The 24,560-nt window shown below is 42.6% G+C and overlaps 1 protein-coding gene across 1 annotated transcript in view; it reads right to left on the bottom strand.

Annotated features, from left to right (window-relative positions):
• Positions 1-24,560, bottom strand: part of LOC149366338 (phosphatidylinositol phosphatase PTPRQ-like) — a 64,465-nt gene that overhangs the window by 36,617 nt on the left and 3,288 nt on the right. The window contains exons 3-14 of the mRNA XM_089570343.1: positions 19,511-19,611; positions 18,746-18,851; positions 16,808-17,134; positions 14,009-14,305; positions 11,856-12,106; positions 9,813-9,885; positions 9,363-9,463; positions 8,493-8,697; positions 6,314-6,640; positions 5,543-5,839; positions 4,346-4,596; positions 2,137-2,209 (exon numbers count right to left, since the gene is read on the bottom strand). Coding sequence (XP_089426469.1) covers positions 2,137-2,209; positions 4,346-4,596; positions 5,543-5,839; positions 6,314-6,640; positions 8,493-8,697; positions 9,363-9,463; positions 9,813-9,885; positions 11,856-12,106; positions 14,009-14,305; positions 16,808-17,134; positions 18,746-18,851; positions 19,511-19,611 — 2,409 coding nt within the window. The remainder of the gene's footprint in view (positions 1-2,136; positions 2,210-4,345; positions 4,597-5,542; positions 5,840-6,313; positions 6,641-8,492; positions 8,698-9,362; positions 9,464-9,812; positions 9,886-11,855; positions 12,107-14,008; positions 14,306-16,807; positions 17,135-18,745; positions 18,852-19,510; positions 19,612-24,560) is intronic.

Genomic DNA, 24,560 nt, shown 5'->3' with positions numbered 1-24,560 from the left:
TGGCACGCCAATTGGTAAAGTTTGGCTTTTGAGGACGCCGGTTCCCATTTTGAAAAACATTTTGCCGAAAGAGTTTACGAAGTATTAGGTAAGTATAATAACTACTTTTCCAATGTAAAGCGCCGACTGTAATTTTCCGCACGTATGGATAAATCTTGGTTAAAGCGGCCAAAATGATTATAAATTCTAACATGGAATTCTAAGAAAAGAAACATAGAACTAAGCATATTTTTCTATGAATCGCAGGGTGAAGGAAGAAATTATTATAACGGTCGGCAGTCTAGCTATTACGAAGTATGCCAATCGCAGCATGACTAAAGCTATATTGTTCTGAAAAATTTACTGTTAGCTGTAGCAGGCTCCTAGGAAAACTGGAGGCTTGTAATACATAAAACTTATTTGAAAAACATATCGAAATGCAAACAACTTACTTTACAATGAGTCAAATAAAGAACTAAGCTCGATTAAGAAGTGTTAATTGATTTGAACGTAAAAGAAATTGCGAGGTGATACAAGCCGTAATGTTGAATGGTATTACAGGTTTTTCTTAGCTTTGCGAAGCTCACCTGAAGGCTTCGTGCTGAAGTTTGCGCAGGTAGCCTCGCTGAAATAAAGGCCTGTTACCGCTTGGACACAAACGAAGTAACTCGATCGTGGGGAAAGCCCTGCTAGGGTACAACTTTGAAGTGCACAATTCTCGACGGCGAAAGTTTTTGGCGGTGTCGAGGCGGACGCCAGGCTACCGTTATCGGCATCGGAGGTTGAGCAGTTCACCTGGTGAAATTAGTCGAGAGGAAAAAACAGTTTTAGTTTTATGTATAGTTTTATAAATACATATACTTATATACAGAGTCACTTGAATACGATTGCACTCTAAATTATCTTGTTCTTGCAGTGTTCCCGCTAGAAATTCTTCGACAATGGCGAATTCATTCCTAAACGAAGGTTTACATCTTTGGTAGTTGGAAAAACATGTTACAAAAAACAGCCTACTGATTAACATGAGGAAAAAATAGATTGCCTTTCTTAACAATAAACACATTAGTGAAGTATTAAGAACCGAGTTCTCGGAAGCAATTAGGAAGCAGTCATGAAAACTAGCCGAAATCTGCTATTGCGGGTCAGTACCTAAGTACAACGTCGAGTCCTTTAACACTCTATGGCAGATATGGAGCCCAGAAGAAACACTCATATACAATGAGCTTACAATTTTATTTTTCTCCATGTAATAAAAACACAAATCCTTTACCATGTAGGTCACAGGCCTGTTATACTTCTCGAATGGGTGAACCCAGTGGATCTGGATGCTGCTCTCCTTGCGGTTCGAAAAAGAAAGGTTCTGAGGAGCCTCTGCAAACAACGGATAATAACTTGTATAAAATACTTGCATTCAAGAAATCCCACAGCTCATGAATTGTTATCATTCTTATTGATGGAAAGCTATTATTCAAGAGAGATTAGTGAGGCTCCTCGTATAGGAACATTAGATGTCTTAGAATACTTATGTGGCGAACAACGTATTCCGTGTTCTGCGCTTGAATTACAATGCTTCAGAATTTACGTAGTGAATAATAAGAATATATGGTAAATAAAGCACAAATGACAATAGAATAAAACTATTAAAAATGTAAGTTACGAGAAAGTTATTCCCATATTGGAGCAAAAAGAGCTGTCAAAGAAAAACCGGCCAACTGACAAATGGAGTGCATATGTCAACAAAGTGAACGGTAACAGTATTTGTAATATTTTAAGTGCGTATTTTTCTAGAAATAACTACATGACTTGAAAAGTTTTCTTTTGCTGCTTATTCTTTCTTTATCGTTCGCATGTTATCTCATTCTGTAGTTCAAATCAAACTAACGAGAGATTTCATTTGAAGCATTTCAAGCACGGGCAGGAGGAAAGGTTATGAAAGCAAGCACATCTTGCATATCGTCTCTGTTGTGCGTCTTCTTTTGCGGTAGCCAATATGGGGACGAAATAAGACCAATAAGCCTATTTAAGAACACTGAAAGACTTAGGCTTCTCTGTGCATTCAATTTTAGTATCGAAGAGCACCATTGCCTAATACATTTGCCAAACTGCTCAGTGCATTCGCAGAAAGAAAGAAGTACGATTTATGCTTTTTTAACTTACCTATTTCCGCAGTTTCGAAGCGAACCTCTCCGCTGTACGAAGAGAAAGGGTTTCCCTGGTTCATCGCTCTAGCCTGAAGTTGGCAAGTTAGAGCATTAGTAAAAACATTCTGAAGGAATATTAGATATCCATGGTTCGAGAAGTTGAAGCAAAACATTAAAAGTATAAATAACTTTCACCAAAACTTTGTTTCATTATTCTGCCCGCTTATTGTTTACCTGTACCGCAAATGACCTCCAAAGAAATGCGTCGCTTACTTAACGTCGATGATGTCGAGAGACGAAATTAAAAAATAATGCGGCGATAAAGATACATTAAATTATTTTATATTAAAGATTGGTTCAGAGCATGGATATGAATCGAATGAGGTATTAATCATGGTGAGATTGTTTGCTCAGTCGTGAGCGCAAGTGCTTAAATCACCCAGCGTGGTGGGATTACACGGCTTCAGCCCCTAGAATGGGATTAATTAGAACGTAGGCGTGCTGAGCGATGCCAGTGCAAGTGAAAGAATCACAGATGATAATATTTATTTCGCGGCTCTGAACTACTGCTTGCCTCAAAGCACGCATTTAGTTCCGGGACGTCTACCCACATACCACCCAAACTGTTCATAACGATTACATTATGATTGCCCCTTTTTTCGTGATCAATGTTTCATTTCTGATGTTTAAGACGTGCCTTATGCACTGACTTTCGTCTTGGGTTGCACTGTCGGCGTCGAACTTATAGAGGTTGAAGGCTAACAGGTTAAGGAACAGCTGTCTGTCACTCGCGCCCCTAGGAAACCTTCGTTTGCACGGATAGTGATTCAGAGAGAGAGAACAATGAAAGCTCCTGCCAGCATCTGAAGATGGTGCGCGTTAGGAAAGTCTTGTTTTCGACTGGTTTGCTTTTACTCTTCATGTGACACTGTCAAAGCAATTTCCCTTTTTCTGGAGCAGTCGGCCTTGCACCATTTATGCGTTTGTTAGCATGGAATGGTGATGCAGGTATCGAAGCCGCCAAGCTTCACCTTCTGTACCAGCTACTTGGCGATCTAGTCACGCTTTCTGTTGCATAATCAAGGAGGTTTTGTGGCGCACACTAAGCGTACGGACGTTCGCTAAGGGCCGCGTTTAAAAGATATCATTTTTGAGAACTGCCGCAGGAAACCTTGGGCTTCGCCCGCCTCATTGCTGCTGTATAATTGCGCTCTATGCAGAGCTTACGTTTAGTCTAAAGGAAGCCGTAAGGAATGAAAGTGGAGAACGTTGCTTACGGCTTTATTTGGTGATGGTTTGGGTGATTCACAGTCCGAATTCTATGTTGAAGCGTTTTATGAACACTGGCTCCACGTTTGCTTTCTACAGCCGCGCCAAATGATGCGACTTCGCAGTGAAGAGATTTGTGTTCATCTTTAGAAATAATACTGCAAATGCTTGTGCAGAACTGCGCGAATATGTCATGGTTTTATGCGGTGTTTTTATTTCTTGAAACCCTCTTTATGAAAGTGAAAAAAATAATTAAAAGTCGCATAATAGCGAAACACCCCATCCGCTCATCAGGCATAAATCTATAAAGATCGGAGATTTTCCCAGAAATTTGTCATTACAGCATGCTTGAAGAGTTTGTTGTTCTTGTATGTTGAACAAGACATGAATATGCAGAGTTTCGCAAGACAATTAGAGACGTGAGATAGAGCTAAATATAAAATGTTTCTCGTCGAAATTGATGTCGCAAAGGAGCGCTTACGTAATCTAACCTGTTAACGTCGAATTAATTATTTTAGGAGAGCAAAAAGGCTCAGAATAAATGGGTGCGTAACGCGTATCGCTATGACTTTTCATTGTGTGAAGCAAGTATAGCTTTCTTAGGTTCGCATAAATTTTGCTTCTTTCGTTTTCTTTACGTAATGAGCCCGCACCATTTCATATAGCACAATGAAATTCTGCAAGCAAAAGAAATAACGAAGTAAACGAGGAAACTTTTTAAAGCGCAAAAAAAAACTAAGACTTTGCCCTACTTTAGCGCCTGTAAAAGGAAGAGATAGGTGACTACACGATGCTTATTGAGATATTAGACATATTACGATGCTCTCAACATCGCAAAACAAGCGAAGTGAGGATACGAGTTCACCCGGCTGAAAACCGGCAGCAAGGCTAACATTCGGTAATGGCAAAATAATACTATATGCGCGCAGATGGAACATTGCTAGTTTAATACTTACCGAAACATGGTAGGTTGTGCTCGGGTCAAGGCCATAAAGCAAGCAGCAGTGTCTAGGAGATTCCTCCCGATGACTCTGGCAATCTTCGTGAGCAACAGTCATCTCAGTCACTTTAAACGGATCGTCTTCCCTCCAAAACTTCACCTGGTAATGATCGAGGACGCCGTTTGGAGGGTACGGTCTGTTCCATGAAAGATACGCACTGGTCTGGTTGAAATAGGAAACGAGCAGACCAGTTGGTTCCGATGGCGCTGGAAAAAATTGGAAGGTATACGTGCGTATCTTAAGTGAATTACAAAACTGAATCCTTCTGAAATCTCTGTGATTGCGAAAAAGAGACAACTACGAACAAAATTGAGACAGGTAACGAAATAAGCAAAACAGTGGAACCAATATTGTGAAATTTTGTATGCCGCTAATAGCCTGATAACCCCATATGGAACGTTGTGCAGAGCCGCCACTGGGCCACGAATAACTCCACCATAGTGTTTGTACAGTAGCTTTTGTTTTAATGCAGCAACATGCAAATATGTTTGGCGCAACGATAGGCAGGAATCCAGGAACCAAGTGCGTTTGTTATGAATAAACAATGTCTTCGAAATACCTTTCTCTACAGCCATATGTATTTACTGCGACAGGAGGAATAAACTCTTTCATTTGTCAGTGCAGAAGTCAGTGATAATACATTCTCCCCATTTTAGTGCTGTTCTGATTCGTAAGCAGTCTGTACCTGAAAGCAAATACCCTCGGTGTAATTAGGCTTTACTGGAAATAAATTATTTTTTTTTATTGAGGGTAGTCTGCACTACATGAAATTCACTCCACGCAGTCATTCACAGTCACAGTGTAATGGTGATGTAGCCCCTGCACTACATTCGTAGCTTTGCGTTGTCACTGACTACAAGCCTTCTTGTGCCAGTGTTATGATAAATCTCCTAATACTGAAAAAAATATCATGCTTCCATCTGTTACGCATATGTCATTACGGCTCACAGGACATAGGATAGAGTAATGTAGTCCTGTATCTTCAAAATTTTTCATTAAGCTGACGGTACGAAGCGTAACTCACAGAAATCACGGCGAGCTGATATCTTCAGTCGAATTTGGACGTTGAAAACTTGTTACGGGCATTGCTTCACAATACAAATTTGCTCCCTTAGCCCAACATTTAAATATGCGTCGAAAAGAAGAATCTACCTGACGCTGACGTCGTGAAGTTCATTGTGGCGAACTGTGGCGAGCGGCCTTCGTAGTTCTGGATGTAAAGGGTTGCTCGGTACGTCGTAAAGGGTGCAAGGTCAGAGCATGCCACGAAATTGTTAGAAGTATTCCACTCTCTCGGCTCTGTCTCCCAGGAGTCCAGACTCTCGAGCTCAAGGCAGAAGCTGTGGTTTGCCGCGTTCACATCTTCGCAGGGGATGTCAGACCACTCAAGGATGTCCAATCCAGGAAGCGATGTTGAATGTCGGAATTTGCTTGGCTGGCCGTGAGGTGCTGAACACGAGAGGAGACAAATACGTGTCTTCATGCCGCCATTCTATTCCTCGTTATCTGGAATTTGGGGCTACCCTTAGCTAGCGCCGCTGTGCCTTACAACCTATTGTGTTGTAAATAGGGAAATCAAGTGTATTTTTAAACAACTATAGATAACGGGCTGTGATTTTGTGCGATAGACGACAGGACCATGCTGAGTACACCATGGCAGGAAAGCTAAGAGCCAAGCGAGCAATTTGAAGTGCGCAGTAGCGTCTCCTTTGTCTCAGCGCATACGTCTGTTCGCGGCCGTATCAGGAGAAGCAGCCGAACGAATGCAGCTAGTAATGTGCATTAAAGGCGACCTTATAAAAATTGCGGAGTTAAATGTACCCATTAATTTATCCGTTTAGTGTCCGAAAGACATGGCTCTGCAATAACTAGGTGCTTCAGATACGTGTCAACGGCTCACACAGAGATATCGAAATTCCCCACCTGCTGCATCCGTTGAGAAAGATGCGTTTTGCTGAAGTCGTTCAAGATCCAGAAGTCCCACATCTTCGGTTATGGCAGCACTGACGGTGACAGCGTACAAGGTGTACGGCTGCAGTTCTTCCAGAGTGGCGTTGCAGGAGTCTGCCGTCAGGATAAGTTCTTTCTGGAGACCTTCGTGCAGGAGGCACAGAGGCTGCTTATGCGCAACGGGCCAGTAGAGAACGTGGTAGTGGCGTATCCACTGGCCGGCGCCTTCCGGTTGACTCCAGCTGATGAAAGCTTCATAAGCTCTGGCCGCTACCGTGAGGTCACTTAGTGCCGGTATTGCTGCAAATTTTTAAAACAGTTGTACATGTGATCCTCTCGGAAACGCGTCTGAAAATGGACACGTGTGTTCTCCAGAGAAATTCAAGATGTTTCAAATCGTGACTCAATACTCGACTGCAAAGAAGATTTTGTGCAATTTCGTGGCAGGGAAAACCCTATTTCCGAAATTTTAGAAATTTGAGCATCTCTTTCACGTATCTGCGTCACATCTAGGCCCTCTGTGGAGAACTAATTCGAAAACCTCGGAGAACTTGACTGGAAGTTTTAAATGAAAGTTTTAAATACTTGGCTGGAGATAGTCGAGGGTTCGGCGAAAGTTCTGGTCAGGTACTAGTTGAAGAAAAAGTTGAAGAAAAAGTCACTGGCCAAGTAAAAGTAAAACACTGACGTTTCGTAACGCGTACGGGTTACGAGGACCCCCTGAAAGACAATTTTCTCTACGCTGTATATCGCATCCACTGCGGTGATTGCGACCAAGTCTACATACGCGAAAGAGGAAAATTCCCCATAAGAATTAAAAAGCATCACCGCGATGTTGAAAACCGCAAAGTAGCTTCTAATTAGATTGCCGAGCGCGCGCACGAAAACAAAACACACATGGTATCAACTCCGAAAACGTTGCAATCGTATCCAAAGAGCGGTACTTAACGGCACGGCTTTTGCTTGGGTTATCATTCGTTCAAACGATGCCTGATACTATGCACGGGAAGGAAGGAACGATGCCACCCGTGTATATGCAATCATTACGTCATATTTTGTGGATGTAAGTATCGCCTGCTTGCTTTTTTGGCGTTATTGCGGACAAGGAAGGCGTATGGGCTACTAAACGTGATACTGTTGCTTTGACTTGGTCAGTGACTGGTACACTTTTGAACTTGGCTGGAGTCTTAATTTCGCAACAGTGTTCTTCACGTATATAGAACGTAGTGGGATGAAATTTTTTTTTTCGGTTCAAATGCAGAATACTACGTCTTTGCAACAAAAGCATGCTCCACAACTTTGCAAATAACGGCAACAAACCTAAACCAGTTTTTTCCAAGAATTTATTTTTCCCTGATAATATGTGCAGTAATACTGTACTTATGGTTGAGAAAGTGGCGTAGTACATCGGACGCGATTATAAAAGCCACAAATGTTACTTTTGTCACATTTCACCGATGTGACAGATTTAGAATAAATTCCCCCTCAGAGTAGAGCAATATCTGCAGCGGCGCCTACGAGAACAATGTATAGTGTGAAACATTGGAAAGTTAGTACTATTTGTTCGCTACCTCAGATGTGTATGTGTCTGATTTTGTTGCGAATAGTGTTTGTGATTATGAGCGTTATTAGATGCGCTGGATCTCTAAGGCCTGGTCTGACAGCGCATTCGCGGGCGCAGGTGCTTGGGGCAAGCTGAATGGATAGGAATACTGAGCATAATTCATTTTGAAAACGCTCAATACCGTATCTTCTAAACACTTATGTCTAGCAAGCCGCTTTTCCCTCCAAATTGCCATGGGCAAAATTTTGAAGTTGTATGGCCACTACATCATGCTCTTGGTCACGAACCTGCTTGAGTGAATAGCGGAATAAGTTTAAAATCCTGCATGGGGTGTCCCGAAAAGTAAGGCAAAGCTCCTAGACCTGCGCTGTATACGGAGAATGGCCTGCCATATTTGAGTAATAAATAGATCTTACCCGATTGTAAGCGGCAAGTGCCGACTTGGAGTTTTGTATTCTATTATTAATATTTGTCGAAAAAACAGTAAGCGAGTACTTCTCAAAGAAATAGGATATGATTGCAAGCTTGTCTCTGGGTGGAAAAGCCTAGTTCATAAACAATTGCCTAGGATTATTTTCTGCTTGTTACCTGATGGCTTCGTGGTGAAGTTTCTGCAGTTCCCCTCACTGAAATGGCGCCCTCTCACCGCCTGAACGCAGACAGTGTAAGTTCTCCCAGGAGAAAGCCCAGTTATGGTGTGTTCGAGAAGTGTGCAGTCGTTGATCACGAATGATTGCGGTGCCGTCACTAGCTCATGGTTGCTGCTGGATGCGTAAACTTCCGAGTAGTTCACCTAAATTAAGAAAAAGATCATTAATCACATAAACCAATTAAACAGCGAAATTCACAAAGTGGTACTCAAGACATGGTTTGCATCTATATATGCCTGTTCAAAGTGTAAGACCGCGGCAAATAAATTTATCGGACGCAGGCAATGAAGCCCTAGTATCAGGTGTTTATTCGGCCTCCTGTCCTTGTATGAAGCCGAATGATCCCAAATACAGTTATCAATTACCTCGACGTTCAGTTAGCTAATATTTTGGTTAGCAATACACTTCATTGCTTTTCGGACGTCCCTAGTGTAAGTTGCTGACTTCCAGTCAACCACAACAAGACAGATGTTGATGACAATCATCAAACAAAAAGAGCGAGATCTTGATAACAGCATTAATCATCATTCTGATTGCCATCAGCAGCACAGTCCAGGACAGTGCTGTATTTCACTGGCATTCAGCTAACCACGTTCCGTGACAGCTGCGACTACCTTATCTCCGGAAACATACTATTCTCTTCCCTGAACTGAAGAAAGGCGTCCTTTTTGAAAGCACTTGGACATTACTATCGATAATAACTTGAGAAATGAAAACATGCAATCGTTATGCGTCCGAGAGAGAGTTTTTTGGCGAGTCACATGCGCGGTTTTTTTTCTTTCGTCGTTTAGCAAAGCCGCATCGTTACCACATAGCTCGTAGGTCCTGTGGTATTCATGGGTCTCTCGTGCCAGTGGATTTGAAGTGTCGTCTCGGTGCACATTGAAAGAGAAACGTTCTCAGGGGATTCTGTAAGAAGGAGAGGATTGCTTTTAAGGCTGATAGCGAGTTTAATTACTGGAGTTGAAAATTTCTGATCACTTTCTGATCACGTAGATGGTCGCAGCAATACCTTTCTTCAGCCCGAGTATATGGTCATCGAAAGAATGTACGAGGCAACTATCTGCCCCAAAGAAGCGTAATAATTTTGCATAGATATCAGTTATTTTATTGAAAGATAGGACCGATATAAATATTTTATTGCAGTGATTTGTTAGCTGAACACTTTGAAAGAATCAGAAGGAATACGGACATTTATCCGAGTGAAGATATACTCAGGCAAATCAAATCAATTTAAGAAATTTTCTTTTTTGCGTACCAAGTTGCGCAGTTGTGAACTGAACTTCGGCAGTGTATGGTGAATAAGGAGTTTTCTTGTTCATAGCTCGGACCTGAAAATAAAAAGTGGGATAAATCGTTAGAAGAACAGAGAGTACAAGTACTCGCGCACGAAACTGAAACGCGGATGCCGTAAATTATTCAGAGTGAACACAGTTTGCTCTTTGTGAATTGGCACGGCAGATGCTAGAATGGCCCGTGAACAGGCAGGGACCATGAAAAGAACACGGCAACACCAGTGTCCGTATCCTTTTCTGCGCTCTTTCGTCAAGAATGAATCGCCGCCAAGACCGCTCTTCCGTCTTAGTTCCGTTCCACGTGGTGCCGGTTGGGCTGAATGGACGAGTAGATGGCGAGGAGCGTACGCTCGAAACCTATTCTTACGCGTTTCCGAGAGAAGAAGCCCAGTGGGTGCCACTCTAAGACAATTTGTTCTTTGCAATAACGCGCCGATGGTCCCGCTAGAAGCGTTCACTAAGATGCGAATGGGCAAATCAGCCTTCAGGTGGGCCAAGATTACCGCATCTGCGACGACTTGTTTAGCACCTGTGATAGCAGCTTGAGCTTTGAAAGGGCAGGAAATTTCTCGTTGTTAGCTCTTTGTAGTGAGCAGGTCTTTCAATCGGTGATATAGCTCTGCAGAGTGAGGAATAAAGTGCCGTGATAAATTCTTCAAACCCAGGAATTCATGCAACTTGCAAAGAGCAGTGGGTGTTGGGAAGTCTTCTACGACCTGGAAGGGGAAAGCCAAAGGACAAAAGACCAACGCCAAGATGAGGTGACCCAGGAACTCAAGCTCGGAAGACCCAAAGACACATCTGTTGGCGTTCACAACCAGGCCACATTTTTGAAGGAGTTGGAAGAGTTCCCAGAATTGGCGCTCGTGAGTTTGCGGAATGTGAATCGCGACGAGGATGTCGTCGATACAGGCAACTACAACTAGTTGTCCGCGCGTTACGTTTGCATTAAATTATCGGAAAGTCTGAGATGCGTTACGGACTCCAAAAAGGCACCCGCACGTACTCAAATAGTGCGAACAATGTGGTGATGTCTGTCTTCAGTATATAGGCAGGCGAGACTGGACTTTTATAGCGTGCCAAGAGAAGGTTAAGCTGGCAACTTTCCATGTTGGCGGCGAAATCTTGTATGCATGGAAGGGGATAAGTATCGTGAACCATGTGAGTGTTTAGGGCTCAATTGTCTCCACATGGTCGCCAGACGTCCGATTATTTCTTGGGCACCGGATGAAAGGGTAACATCCAATTTCTCTATGAATGTCGTACGATACCTTTCTGGCGCATATATCCAATTCCTGCTTAACCATCGCCATACGCTCACCGAAGAGGCGGCACGGACAAGATGGTTGCGGGTATACCACGCGGGATAATGTAGTGGGTTAGGCTGTGCTTTGGTGGCTGGTTAAGGTTACTGGTCTTGGTGAACTCAGGAAAAGCTTCTGGGACTCTGGAGTGCGGGAATGCCGGGATCAGCGTGTGGATACCAGGGGGAGCGACAGGCGACATTGCGCCAATAATGGAAAGGCGCGATGTCGCCTTGCCAATTTTGGCGCGGTAAATATGAATACATAAAATTTGCGGAAGCAACGATTGGAATATTAACTAGGCACTTCAGAATAACGTCCTGAGGGGCGAGTTGGTGCATGATGAAATGAACGGTGGCGCAACAAGTTGGTTGTGCGCATGTGGTGTCGCTTTCTAATTAGTGTCCTTGTTGCGCAGCCGTTCCTTTCATCTTTTAATTAGGCATTTATCATGTTGTTGGTTTTACCCGCGTCCAGTGTATATAAATTTTTAAACAGTTTTAAATCCTTTGCTCAATTTAGGCAAAACAAAACAGTCGGTATGTTCTCCAAGGAACTGTAAAGTGGGTGCAGGTTGTGCAAATTTGCTCAATCCACGTCTACTATACAGTAGAAAAAATGGCGAAAAAATTTTGAATACCGGAGGGCATGAGAAAACACTTGCAATAAGAAGAGTCTGATACTGATTACGACTAAACTTACCGAGAAATAGTAAGTTGTGTTGGGTTCAACATTGTCCAGAGAACCGCAGTGTCTGAGAACTTGATCTCTTTCACCTCCGCAGACGTAGTAGGGAATCGACATTTCAGTGACCTTAGAAGGATTGTCCTGACTCCAAAACCTTAGCTGATATTGATCGAGGACACCGTTCGGGGGATACGGGTCTTTCCAGGACAGATGCAAAGTTCTGTGGTCGTCCTGGGAGACCAGCAGTTCAGTTGGTTCCGTTGGAGCTGTGAAGAAAATTATTCGATGAGAACATACTCATCTTGGAGAGAACATACTTGCACTCATTTAATCATCATGAACTCAGTTAGACGCACACACGCACTAACATCCCGCATAGCCATAATAAGGCTACAAACAGCCCAGTAGAAAAAGAAGTTCTTGGTGTGCTGTTTTCCCTCATTATGCTATACCAATTCGCCCATCAATTCCGTTGTAACATATAGGCATACTGTGCAGTGAAGGCAATGGAATATCGACAAAGGTGCGTGAATGCTTTTTACAATACTTCTAGTTTTTAAGGCTTATAAATGACCAGGACGACGCTGCTTGCATGTCTCCGAATTCTTTTTTCATGATAGCAATTTCGATCCAGTTATTTGCGCTGTTTTGACATGAATTTCAGCGAATTGAAAGATAAGTGGTTTCTTTCTTGTATTACTTGTGGTATTAGCGGACCGTCTTGCTTATTACAATGCACAAGCGTAACCGCGTAGTGCACTATCCTGCGATAAAACTGGACTAATTTTTTCAGCCGGTGTCAGCGAGTGCTAACCTGGTTGACGCTCACCTGGATGCCGTGGCAAAATTTTTACACTACACAAATTCGATTTAATAATCCATTTTTACATTTCAGTCTCTTTCTGGTTCGTAGAAAAAGAATACTTCACAGTGCACTCCGAGCAAAGAAAAAATTCACGCACAAAAATTGCGATTGACGCCCAGGGAATGCCTTCGCATGTTGCCTCAGATTTCCTGAGCGATTTGTGTGGAGCTGAAATCTTTATCACCAACGAAATTTCAAAAATTGTTTGTTGTCCTTATGCGGTGGTTGAAACCTCCCGCCGTGCCGTGAGTATTATGACGTTTGATTGCTCCTTTCTTCATGGGTTGAAGAGAACACGCCCTTTCGCGTTGGATAACCAGTGAATGCTGACGAAGATGGTTATATCCAAACCACAGCCTAATAGGCTTGCCGTATAACACGCGAGGAGAAAGCTGTACTGATTGCCGAGTTGTCAAAGGAACATTCAGCGAAGCTTATCAGTTATCGTCACCATAGGTAGGGTAAGTTCTCTGAGGCTGGTTACCAACAGACTGCAATAGTCGGGTTTTCGTTCACTCAAGTTTCCTAATGCTGAAGCACGAATAAAGCATAAATGCGAGAACACTAAGAAATATATTTTCCAGTGGTCTGTATCGGAAGTCAGTAATTAGTTCCTTTCACGCAATTACTGACAGCATGGAACAAGCACATGTAATCATTAAGTTGATGTGTATTCTACCTGACACATTAAAAAAAATGCCTAGTGTTTAGCGTCTCCTGCGTAATGCACTAAACTCCTCGGAAGCTATCCCCGTGCTGCTGGATGGCTTTCGTTAGAGCCCAAACAGTACAGTAAAGTCCAATATCTGCATACTACAAAATTGGCTACCACAACGATCGCAAGGAGCCCATGGTACTGTGCCTGGCGCTCGTAACGTTCCCACTAGCGTCGTTATTCATTAAAGTCTTGCGATAGTCACGTGATGTTGACAGTCTGTGCCGCATAGTCAAAACATCTATAGTGAAATTAAAGTGGCTTTGAATATGATGTTTCTGCGAAAGCTCGTGTTTCTTTGTGTGAACAGATCTGCGCCATGATTGAGGTTATTTTCAGGTACTCGCTTACAAGCTATTTAGCTGCTTTTTAATTTCTTTGCAAAAAACAACAGGACGCTTTCCGCTGCTATCCCGCGGTATCCTTTGGCGCACCGCCAGACATAGTTGGTACCGAACTCTAGCTCATATTTTTACCTTTGGGGTCGACAGCTTAGTTGCCGCGGCCACTGCAATTCAATTCAGGAATGCTTTCCCTACAACGGGCTTCCGCTCGAGAAAGACAAAAGAGCGCAAAGAATAAGCCTACCTGATGCTGCTGTCTTGAAGTCGATGGTTGCGTACAGTGGCGAGCGACCTTTGTCGTTGTGGACGTATAGAGTAGCTCGGTAAGTGGTAAAATGCGCAAGGTCAGAGCACGTCAGGAAACTCTCAGAAGTGTTCCACGCTCTCGGTTCTTTCTCCCACGGATCCAGACTCTCCAGCTCTAGATAGAAGCTATGTGTGGGCCCGTTAACATCTGCACAGGGTATGTCAGACCATTTCAAGACGTCCATTCCTGGCAGGGACATCGAATGTCGCAGATTGCTTGGACTGCCATGAGGTGCTAAAAGGACACCGGAAAAAAAGGCATCAGCTTTTGAAACAATATCTTTCCTATCTCTTCGTATTTTAAAGCTCTTATGCTATGACCTGCGGTTAAATCCTTAGTGCCCACAGTCGCTCCAGTCATTTGGTTGTGACGTAAATAATAGCGGCGTAATAAGTGTTACAAGGTTACTTGCGATGAGCACTCTTTGGTGTATGCCATCACAAAGCTGTTGCGCACTGAGGTGGCGCGAGTACGCAAAAACGCGCAAACACACACACACCGAACCCTCGCGCGCGTACCCATATACAGACCCGCACAATCAAATTATAAAGATTATCCGATGCGACTTGAGCCAAAGCTCTGAATTGGTTGGCGGCAGGTGGAGGGACAACTTTTTCTGCACTCATGTGATGCTCCTCAGAGTGTTTTTACATAGTATTTAACTAGCTCAGATGAAGTACGCGAAATGTAATACTTAATAGCACTAAGTTCATTTCGTTAGGTTGCTGAGGTAGTGGAGAAACAACAGATACGCTTTCACTGCGAAAGCACTACTTTTCGAGGTATAAACCAGCTCCACGAAGTGGCGAACGGCGGCGGCTATGTGCTTCGGCTTGGGCGTGCGGGACAAATGTCGCCAGGAGCGCGCGCAGCTAGTGCAGCGCGCTGCCCCGGCTGCGGAGCTGGTTGCGAGGCACAACGCCGACGCCGCAAAACGCAGGAACGGGCGCAAAAAAGAGCTGCGCTCTAGAACACTGACTACGCTTATGCGCTCCCATTCTGCAGCACCCCCCGCCTTCTTTTGAATCAACAAAGCTTGCGCACAGACAGGGGCCAACTGAGCGGCCCCAGCTCACTACGACGGGCTGCAAACCAATACAAGAAAACGAAGGCTACCTTGAACATAGCCTTAAGGACTCCCAATATTACCTAGAGTGAAAGAGCGAAGAACTGAAGCGCTCTAAGTGCGCGTCAGCTAGAACAGGTGTCTCGGTAAGGCGGGGTTTTTCATTAGGCTTCACCAGTGTTAGGCTGGAAACGTAGAACCTTCCTCCAGATCGGAAACTTCTTTACTGTGCATCACTATTCTCTCTTCTGTGCGCAGGTGAAAATTTTTTTATAGTGCGCATTCGCTCTGCTCGGGCTCACTGAAACTCTCTGCAGGGCTTGCGCACAATGCGAGCTCCATGTTGTTTTCGATGACTGAAAAAGAATATAACGTAATATAAGCAGTTTTTAGTAATAACTAAACCTGCAGAAGCTGCCCAAGTTGATAACTTTTTTTTGTGATCGGGAACTGGAATAGAATGTTCACCTAATGTGAGCTGTTGCAAATAACACCGTTTGCAAGCCGAAGAACGTAAGCACATGAACCTGCTTTTATTTTCTTAAACAACCATCGAAGTTGAATAGCCAGAGGATGAGAAAGGTAGTTACAAAAAACATTTTATGAACTCAGAACTAAGCTCAAAAAGAAGGCAGAGAAATTTAATGGAAGGTTTCGGAATTCATTGGTCCATAACTGACAGTGCAAGCCAATTGCCGCTCTGACCGTTTCACTGAAATGACAACGGCGGTTAAACAAAGTAGAGATCCGAAATGTATCTTGTATCGGCGTAACTACACCCCGCGGTTATTGCGGTCATATTTATCAACAAAATAGAAATAGCACACTTCTTCTGTTCATGGTGCCAAAGCATTGTCCTTCATTATTCACACAGCTTCATCATCACCATCATCATCATCAGCCTGACTAAGCTCACTGCAGGGCAGAGGCCTCTCTCAAGTCTCACCAATTAGCCCTGTCCTTTGCCAGCTGCAGCCACCGTATCGCCGCAAACTTCTTAATCTCATCCGCCTTCCTAACTTTCTGCCGTCCCCTGCTACGCTTGCCTTCTCTTCGAGTCCACTCCCTTACCCTTAAGGACCAGTGGTTATCTTGCCTTCGCATTACATGCTCTGCCCAAGCCCATATCTTTCTCTTGTTTTCGACCGGGATGTCATTAATACGCGTTTGTTCCCTCATCAACTCTGCCCGCTTGCTTAGGTGCCTTTAAACTGAGCTTCCCAAATGCGTAACTTTAATAGCTAGAGAATGTTTTTACTGCTTCGCGATAACTCGGAGGCTATCATGGGCTGCTTAATCGCAGCCTGGTGGAAGTGTTCAGTGTGAATGGATTACCCGATACAAACAGAATAAATGTGCCAGTGTAAGTAGAAGCAAGTCAGATGCCATACTTCTCGCAATTTATTCGCAGTCGAGTGGGCGCTACATTCCACGAGTTTGAAGTTTCTAGACATGTGCGCAAAGTTCGCGTAGGGTCGAAGACAGCTTCAGATTTGAAATCATTCACCTGCCACTTAAAAATGCCACTCCACTCATGAGACGCCGAAAATGAGAATACGGAAAGAAGGTAACACATGTGCACGTGTTAAGAAAATAATGGAAGTATGCTTGTCTCTTTATCGCGTAGGATACCTCTGGCCTTCCTAATTCGCGATTTTTAAAATGCCTACCTGTTGCTTCTGTTGAAAACGATGCGTTTTGCTGTAGTCGTTCTGGATCCAAAAGCCCAATGTACTCCGTGGTGGCCGCGCGGACGCTGACAGCGTAGAGTGTGTACGGACTCAGTTCTTCCAGAGTCGCATTGCAGGAGTTGGACGGCACACTGAGTTCTCTCTGTTGACTAACGGCCAGAGCACAATGAGGCTTCATAAGGGCTACCGGCCAGTAGGCAACGTAGTAGTGGCTTATCCACTGGTCGGCCTCTTCCGGCCGACTCCAGGTAACGATAGCTTCGTTGGCTGTAGCAGCAATTCTGAGATCACTTAGAGCTGGAACCGCTGTTTTGTAGAAAAAGAAACATGATATTTTAAATTGAAACGAAAGAAAAATGCGGCAACAAAAAGTTTAAAGTAGTTTCACCACTCTGATGAAGTAAAAAAAGAATTGTGAGGCTGATTAATTATGTTGATTTGAAAAAGAACTGTACATGCGCTTCCGCTACTGTCGCCTCTGATGCATTAATACAAAACATGACCCCAGTGCATAGTGTGTTGACGTTGCGACGACATATTTAAATGCTGTGCAATGTACCGGTTGTATAATCAGCATTCGGTAAAACTTGGGGCAGGCCAGTAGATGTTCTGCCTGAGGTATGCAGATGTGCTCATTTTCTTTAAACAATTGCATTTTACGTCACGCGTTGATTGGAAAGAGCCCATGCACATATATAAAGAGCTTGTTCCTACTTCCACAGCAGAATTTGTGATACGGTGCGCATCGGTAGATGCAAAGAAATCTAGAGGGACTGCTTTTTTCGCTCGCGCTGACCTAATTTACAAATTCTATTGCCTTAATGTTTGGACCACTCAAAAGTTCACAGATTGAAAACGTTCATCAAGAAATAATGTTTGCAGTTTAAACGCGTCGTAAATAGATTTAGAATACGCACCTTCGAACGCACATGGGATAAATTTTTTGCTGAAGGTAAACTTATTTCTGGTCTCCTTGTGCTGTACAAAATCAAGAAATGTCTCACCAAGAAGGATGTATTAGCGCTGTAAAATCTAGATGCTCGCAGTTTTATTTCCTTTTAAGCTTACGCGACAAGTCTACAGGGTATATATGCTAAATAGCAAGATGCCCTATTTCCATGGACGATCGTTCACAGCAAAGTAATTTTCAAAAAATTGTCTCTGTACCATCAATTTCAATTTGTTGTTATACGCTCTCTCAATGGCTGGCCTCACTACAAGTGGTGAGTGGTGAGTGGTCGCGGATCTCCGCTGCATCAGCGACGAGGTGGCTAGCTTATTTTCAGACAAATTCATTGCTTAACGAGATTTCCTGAAGATGTTATGTTGCATATATTTGTGGTCTAGCAACGCTTTGGGCATTTTTCACTTCAATATACTCAAGATGATTATATAACCAAAACCGTATTGGTTTCTGATGAAGTTATGGGTGGCAGTTCTCAGAAGAGTGAACAAAAGTCTAAAACAGAACGTTTGCACTTATAGAGCCGTATAATCAACCTGTGCTTGCGAGTCCGTTCGAAGGATTTGAAAATGGACTAGCTGAGTGGTCACAAAGTGTCACACGCTAGAGATGCTAAGCGTTGTATGGTCTAAGGGTTCTATGAACTCCATACCGCTAGATCTGCGCATGCATGACCAATTATGTTGGGTTCTGTGAAATCATCTAACAGCAATGAAGCCGGCAGGTGGCAAAAGGCTTCGTGCAAATGATAGACGATTGCTGGTTTGTTAAGCCTGCTGATGACTGATTCCCTATGTGGAGCTGTTTAAGTTACATTGGTAAAGATGAGCTTAGCAAAACTGTTTGATGATTACCTGAAGGCTTTGTGGTGAAGTTGGCGCAGTTGGCTTCACTGAAATGACGATCTTTCATCGTTTGAATACAGACGGAATAAGTTCTGCCGGGAGAAAGACCTGTTATCGTGTGCTCAAAACGCGTGAAGCTCTTGATAGTGGCATATATCTCTGGTGATTCTGGCTCCAAGCTGTCGTCCTCTTCTTTAATTTCAGAGCAGTTCACCTACGTTTAGTGAAGCGGAGAAAGTGGTGAACAGATAATTGTTTGATGAACTGAGCAGCATAATATAGTCAAGACACAATGCTTGGAGTGCTTTTAAAATTTCTCTGAACGTCCACCTTTATATTCACAGCCCTTCCATTTTTTCTTCAGAGCGTAAATTGTCGCTTGTGTTCTAGCGGTGATGCAAGCCGACTATCACACGGAAAGGGATTCATTTCCATCAAGATTGCATTATAGTATCTTAAAGATCAATTTTCCTTATGCAGTTTTTATTGCTGATATAACAAGATAAAAAACACAGCTTCTGCAGCCGCAGTGCCTTCAGCATCAGAACTGTGACTGTAAATAAAGTACATGAAACAAAAAAGTGTCCGGTAAGGCTTGCAAGCAAAGAAAATATCTTCGACAAAAACTAGGGATTCATTCTACGATGCAGCCTGCCATTGGAAGGCATGGGACATGGCTTCAGCTTTAATTGAAGTACAAACCTTTTAACCTCAAACCAGCACTGCAGAAACAGCAGCCTGAACAATGAGATTACAAGCATCGGCCTGTAAAGGAACAATACTAAAGTTACTGCGGGTTGTGCCTAATCGATGCATTTTTACGACTGTCAGATGGATGGCTCTTTGTGGAAAAAGAATAAGTCCGTCATTTACCACATAGCTTGCAGGTCCTTGGTTCTTCATGGAAGAATCTTGCCAGTGGATCGTCAGGCTGGTCTCGGTACGCTCAGGAACAGAAAGATTTTTGGGAGCCTCTGCAAAGAAAGATTAGTTGGTTGGTTTAGTGGGGTTTAACGTCCCAAAGCGACTGAGGCTATGAGAGACGCCGTAGTGAAGGGGTCCGGAAATTTAGACCACCTGGGGTTCTTTAACGTGCACTGACATCGCACAGAACACGGGCCTCTAGAATTTCGCCTTCAAGAAATTCAGCCGCCGCGGCCGGGATGCAGAAAGGAATTATGTTTAAGCGCCGTTCTTTAGATGACCAATTACTGCAGGCGTGCTTTTATGAAGCTAAACGTTATCATTATTAGGAAGTTTATGCCCACATCCAGATAAACGCCACACCGTAAATGCTCTCCATGTCTCTCATTCCAATGCCAATCTTAGCATGAATGTTCATCTATATTTGCGACTAGACTTTGGGTCCTCCCTTGCGTAGTTTTCATTTATCCAGAATCCATTCTGTTACCCTAGCGGAGCACATGTTGTTTGCTGGCCTTCTTACATTTATTTACGTAATTATTTTATTTATCATTTGGCCACAGCGCCAATTTGGGGAACCGTGGGTGTGGGCGATGGTGATACCTGTAAGGGAACACATAAATGAAGGTGAATTAATAAAAATAACAAAAGCAGCGTCGTCATATAAAAACAATATAAAAGAATAACGATAATCTTGGCACTAGACATGTACATGAAGAACAAATGGAAAAAGAAGCTGCAACGGGGTAGTACACACCCAAGATATACACAACAAAAGAAAAATAAAATTTTAACCAGTGCAAACGTGAATGCACATGTAATGCAACATAACAATTTTAATGTTTGTGCGCTGACGATATGTGCGGTGGCGATGTTGATAATTTTATGTTAATGTCTGCCACGATATTATTGCCATTGATTCGGTCCATAAATTATGTTTCTCTTTTTTTTGTCGCTGTAGCTTAACTTCATGATTTTCTGTTCTCCTGCAGGCTTGGATGGTGACAGTTCGTTTTGAGGAGTTTTTTCTAACCTTAGAGTACCAGTTTTATTCTCCTCCACCTTCATGTTCCGCCTCCCTAAATGAGTGGAAGCAGGATGCAAATGAGATGTTTGCTTTTCGACTAAACTGTTATGTCCGCCTAAATAATGAAGGAGTGAAATTTTTTCCTGGAGAACGCCAGGAGAGAATACGTTTTATTTCTGCCTGTCACGTTAAAAGCAACGATGGTCGCAAGTTTCCAGAAAAATTAGAGATCACTGCTGTGACCCACAGTGACATAATGCGAAAGCATGACGCCTCCTCGGCATTCGTCACCTCTATTTGCCTCTCTTTATCATTTTCTTTTTGTTTGTTAATTAGTTTAACTACTGGACTGGCGTAATTATCTTATGCTTTAATGAAAGATTTATTTATTTACTCTGATTTTACCCTCTTTTATTTCAATCAACCATTTCGTTTTTCAAATTTGGCGCCGTGGTTGCTTGCCCGTCTACTTACTATATCTCCGTCGGGCCATTTCAACCATGTAATGGTTTTTGATGATAATTAATTAACTAATTAATCTATGCCAATGAAACTTTTTTGCCCAATTAATTATCACTCATCAAATACATTTCAATTCATTTCAAACTTTATATAAACTTTTTTGCCTTCCACTGTCGTTTTCCAGTCCACTCATTTTATCGACGTCCGTGCTATTTCGACTGTTTTTCGACATTTCTGGCTCTAAATTAACTAATCATCCTATCGACATAATTGTTTTCGCCCTGCATCCTCACATCCTCCTCTTTCGACTACAACCACTCATTTGATGCTATCTCTTCTGAGAACGTCACAACTGCCGTGGACACATTTTGCGGACACGTTTTGGTGACACGACCCCGCCGGCATAGCGTAGAAATGCTTTAGCATATTAAGGAATGCGTGTGACCATGAAATAAGAAGGCATTGTTTGCAGCGAACTTAAGGGTACTGGGTACACATTTGCAATAGTGCATGCATTTTAACATAAAATAACAGTCCGGAATAAATTTTACGCACCTAGTTCAGCAGTTCTGAACTGAAGCTCTGTAGTGTAGGGAGAATAAGGTGTTCCTTTGTTCATTGCTCTAACCTGGAAACAAAACAGGAACTGAAAACAAAACTTCAAAGAGGATCGAGGAACCATTCATTAGTGCACCGACAATAAGCGGGAGCGATGTGTGTCCATCAGCATTCACATTCATTCCGACTGAAGCGTGCACGTGCTGATAACATAAGTGCGCTAACTGAGCATGAAAACCTCTTTATAATTGAAAAGCAAGGTTAGCCTTAGAGCGTATGAGTTTCACACTGCGCGTTGCCACGACCAAAGTCGATATAAGAGCATAAAACGAAAATTGCTGTTAAGTTTGCAGAATAAACGCAAGTAATGCATATCTAACACAATTCTCACTATTTCTTGTTTGTATTTTGATGTGCTCAAAACATAAGTACGTTAAAAGTAAGTGCTTAAATCTGCCGGTCTATCGCATGTGAATGGAGAGGTGTGTCGCACCTGGAGCGAAGTCGCATTCTTGAGCATTGATGGGTTCATATGGCGGAATTGAAAGTGCTGTAATGCTGTCCTAATAATTTAGCGATCAATGTGCCTGGATTGAAAGCCGGTAGTGTACAGGTGCCGTAAGAAGTAAATGGAAGGCAATATTAACTTAAAAATTTAATCATAGCCCCTGAATTCATGCATCCTTTATTATATATGTGCAGCCTAATTGTGATTGTGCGAATTGCACTGTACACCAACAAACATGAGCTATTATGCTTTAGATTTAAAGAAAATAAATTTTTTTGAAAAAGTCGCCTTCCATTTAATTTTGACGGCGACTGTACATCAAACGTCGTCTTCTACGTCACCTACTTTCTCAGAATGCAAAAATGCACATACATAGCGTATTCCCGCAAACGTCTAAGGCTATTATTTCGAGGAGTTACGTGCGCTGGAGAGGTTTATTTGCCTGCAAATTTCGCGGAAACGCATGTATTTTGGCTCTATATAGCCCAAATTTGTTGAGCTGCTGCGCTGAGGGTAACCGTGTTTTCGTAATTCTAAAAATTGATATGGATATTACTTACGGTGGGCTATATGCCATTTAATAATCAAGAAACCTAACGGTAACAGTTAAAACAAATTAGCTATTGATTATTAGTAAACCAGCTTGTAATTTAGCCCGTCTTAGCTATATTCTGGTGTACTACACCGCTGACATTGCTATTCCAAAATAAGAGTTCTACTAACACAATAGACCGCTTTTAAACATTGTGTAAAACAGTCTTCGGGGAAACACCCTGTATATGTGGAATATAGTAGCGTGGCTGACAATTGCGTACGCGTTTTGTGCATGTGTTCCTGTCTGCCAGCGCAGATGTTTGGTTTTCGTGTTCATAATCCTAAAACATTAAAAGAACATGAGCAGACTTACCGAAAAATGGTAAATTGTGCTATGCTCCACGTTACCCACAAAGCAGCAGTGCTCCGGGATTTGCACCTGTTGATTTCCACATTCTTCGTGCACAACAGTACTCTGGGTGACCTTCGAAGGATCGATTTCGCTCCAGAACCTGAGCTGATATTGGTCAAGAATACCGTTTGAAGGGTATGGCTTTTTCCAGGAGATAAGCACAGTAGTCTGGTTAAACTGGGACACGAGTAGATCTGTCGGTTGCGGTGGAGCTGTAAATAAATCCGCAGCATACGGGGTCACTTCAGAAGTATCGCAAAAAATATGGTTCTTTTTTGGTGTCGAACATAAAAAATAGGAGAAACAATAAACAATCCTTGCGAATTTGGTAGGCAAGAATTACCAAGGCAGCTCAGCGCAGCTGTAGAGGTGGCTGTGCTAGTTTCCAGAGTCGACGTTGCACGAAGATCTGCTGCTCCTCCGAATATTGTAGCAATCAAGGTTACTGGCTATAATGCCAATTTTTTTTTGAAGAAATTTCACTCATTATGGAGCTCAAAATCGGATTTTCTACCTTTGATACGTGAGTAATTTTCTGAACGAGATTATGTTATGCAATTGAGGAGATAATTCACAGTGTAAATGAGTGTCCCTACCATTGAAGAAAAACGCTATAAAATTACATCGCATTGTTCCATACATTACTTTCCAAGCGGTGTCTTAAATTCCTATACAAAGGTATAGGTAAGAAGCAGAGTAAGTGCACCAAATTTCGCGCAGCGTTTTTATATTCTAGTGTGCTTTTTTTCTGAAAGCTTAAAGAATTATCCACTGCCTAAAAAGCGATGCAATCAAGGAATATTTACAAGCTAGGCATTGCTACTACTGAGAAGTGAGCAGTACGCTGTGCGAAATATTTTTTGCGATGTTCTCCAGCATGAGGGTTGAGTTTCTGAACACTATGATACAGATTGATGCGTCATGTCAAAAAACAAAATTCTTGTGTAAACTAGAATTTTACATAGACCAACAATGTTTCAATATCCAAAGCTATCTTTATCTGCATGTATTGTTTATCTCGTCAGTGTGTAAGTTATTTTCTATTTATTTCTGCATTGCGGCTTAATTATTTACTTCAATATATATACTAGAAAATAACTGAATAAAGCACAAGAACGAATGAAGGAGGTTTCGTCCGCGTGATATCGGCAAAGATTTTACCCGACTTCCCATTAGATTTTATCATGTCAGTTTGATCTCACTAAGTGTGACTGTTTGTTTGCATCTTCGATTATTAACCAACTTATTGGGAAATAAAATATAAACTGCCGGTCTCAAAATGCGTCTGCGATAGTTTGATAAGGTCCTCTCAGTAAAGCCGCTCTGCTAGGATACGAGCTTCGAATCTTAATTGTAGTAGATTGACAGTGGACGCCTTTGCATCCAGTGTCATTCAAATTTTGGAAAGACTTCAACAATTTGTTGTGAATCGATGCCAGTTAAAAAACGAAACTATGTGTCACTTTCTTTACGAGAGGCATGGCAGCGGGACTGTTCT

Source organism: Amblyomma mixtum, chromosome 1, assembly GCF_055824585.1.
Source record: "Amblyomma mixtum isolate Tamu chromosome 1, ASM5582458v1, whole genome shotgun sequence".
Lineage (NCBI taxonomy): Eukaryota > Metazoa > Arthropoda > Arachnida > Ixodida > Ixodidae > Amblyomma > Amblyomma mixtum.
This window is presented reverse-complemented; position numbering and strand designations above follow the sequence as displayed.